Genomic DNA, 2,278 nt, shown 5'->3' on the forward strand with positions numbered 1-2,278 from the left:
CTGATCTGAGTCCATGACACATGGACTGGAGACCTCCAGAACTCAACAAATATGTGTTTGAAAGGTTTCTGGGGTTTAAGTCTCCCAAGGAAATAAGGCACAGAGAAAAAGTCAGTTTGATTTTTTTTATCATATTTTCTCATGGAGGCAGAGAATGGAATATTGTGTTTCTATGAGACTGCATTTTCTGTAATGTGCTCCACAATGGGCCAGATTTTTATCAGTATTTCTGCACCTAAACGGTTTTCCTGGACCACCTAACATGCATTGAAATCAATGCGTATTAGGTGCCTAGGTGCTTTTGAAAATCCCACTGGGTATCTAAATACCTTTACAATTCTGACCCAACATGACAGCCCAGCTAGTGTGACTAGTACATTCCATGGGGCCTGATTCCCAGCTAATGTATATCACCATAGCCCCACTGCAATCAATGCAACACATTTCCACCTGGTGTAAATCATTGTAGTTCTATTTAAGTGAATGGACCATAGTTCAAATTTATGTCTAATGAAGTTCATAGTTTTGCAACAATTTACACCACCTGTGGACCTGGCTTAAAAGGAACAAGGCAGGTAATAATCTGGTTCACGCTTGGAAAAATTATTTTTTTGTGGTGAATGGAAGGACTTTCTTCATGGCCACTTTGACCTCCTTATTGCCCAGACTGTAGATCACAGGGTTCAGGGTGGGAGTGACTAGGGTGTACATTATGGCCACCTTCTTGTTTTTATCCAATGAGTAACTGGAGGTGGGCTGGATGTAGGTGTAGATGATGGTGGAGTAGTACAAGGTGACCACAAGCAGGTGGGAGGAGCAGGTGGAGAAGGCTCTCTGCTTCCCTTTGGAGCTCTGAATTTTCAGGATGGTGATGATGATGAAGCTATAGGACACGGTGGTCAGCAGGAAGTTCCCCATGGCCAGGAAGATGTCAGCCATGAACATCATGATTTCGTTGAGGTAGGTGGAGCTGCAGGACAGCGCCAGTATTGTTGGGAACTCACAGAAGAAATGCTGGATGAGGTTGGGCCCGCAAAAATCCAGGCGCAGCACAAGCAATATGTTGACAAATGAATTGATGGTACCGACAGCCCAGACACCAACTGCTAAACAGATACAAATTTCCTTGCTCATGAGTTTTACATAATGTAAAGGGTGGCAAATGGCTACATATCGGTCATATGACATGACAGTGAGCAGCAGAAGCTCTGTCCCCAGTGATGATGTTAAGACAAAAAGCTGGGTGATGCAGCCTCCAAAGGAGATGGTTTTCTTCTCCTGCATCAGGTTTTCCAGCATTTTAGGTACAACCGAGGAAGTGCACAAAATGTCAACAAGGGCTAAATTGGTGATGAAGAAGTACATGGGAGTGTGCAGAGGTGGGTGGATGACAATAGCCACAATGATCAGGGAATTGCCCATGATGACAGCTGTATAAAGGCACAGGAATAGCCCAAAGAACAACCCCTGGTGGTGAGGATGGTCAAAGAGACCTTGCATGATGAACTCAGTCTCTCTGGTGTGGTTACTATGTTCCATTGTTTGAGTGTTCCTTCTATAGCAAAAAAGATTCAAGTTTTGGTCAGGTATTGCATCAGAAACTACAGCAATATGAAAAAAACAATGAGGAGTCCTTGTGGCACCTTAGAGACTAACAAATTTATTTGGGCATAAGCCTTTGTGGGCTATAACCCACTTCTGGATATAGGATGGTTTCAGTATATATCACATATACAATATAGAAAAAATACAAAAAACGTAAATTTGTTAGTCTCTAAGTTGCCACAAGGACTCCTCGTTGTTTTTGCTGATACAGACTAACACGGCTACCCCTATGAAACCTACAGCTATATGTCAACTGAAGCATTTAGAGGGGCCGAAGGGGGTGGGGGTGTATTGGATAGATAGATAGATAGATAGATAGATAGATAGATAGATAGATAGATAGAGTCTTGTCATACTGTAAACACTTAATACAGCATATAAACAAACTGAACTACATTAAAATATATTAGCACAATAATCTGTCTCAGCTACTCCATATTCTCCCAACATTTGAGCGGAGAAGGGAGAACATAACACACTTGATGTGCTCAAATACAGGTGCATGAAGTCATTCGGGCTGTTTACAAAAACTGCACGTGATAGGAGTTCACAATATGATCTTAAACATCATTCATACACCAATAGTCTTATTAATAACCAAGATTCCACTTTGCAAATTAATTTCACAAATTATATCTGTTGCAATATAGGATGGTTTCAGTATATATCACAC

General features: G+C 41.5%; 1 protein-coding gene across 1 annotated transcript; it reads right to left on the minus strand.

Moving 5' to 3' along the window:
• Positions 1–603: 603 nt before the first annotated feature.
• Positions 604–1,539, minus strand: LOC128846086 (olfactory receptor 13G1-like). Its single transcript, XM_054045159.1, has one exon. The coding sequence runs from the start codon at positions 1,537–1,539 to the stop codon at positions 604–606; it is 936 nt and encodes a 311-aa protein (XP_053901134.1).
• Positions 1,540–2,278: the final 739 nt, after the last annotated feature.

The sequence above is a fragment of the Malaclemys terrapin genome, chromosome 12 (assembly GCF_027887155.1).
Source record: "Malaclemys terrapin pileata isolate rMalTer1 chromosome 12, rMalTer1.hap1, whole genome shotgun sequence".
NCBI lineage: Eukaryota > Metazoa > Chordata > Testudines > Emydidae > Malaclemys > Malaclemys terrapin.

Bases quoted from the DNA above. Each gene is read 5' to 3' on its own strand.
- LOC128846086 (XM_054045159.1), bottom strand. From the start codon at position 1,539: ATGGAACATAGTAACCACACCAGAGAGACTGAGTTCATCATGCAAGGT.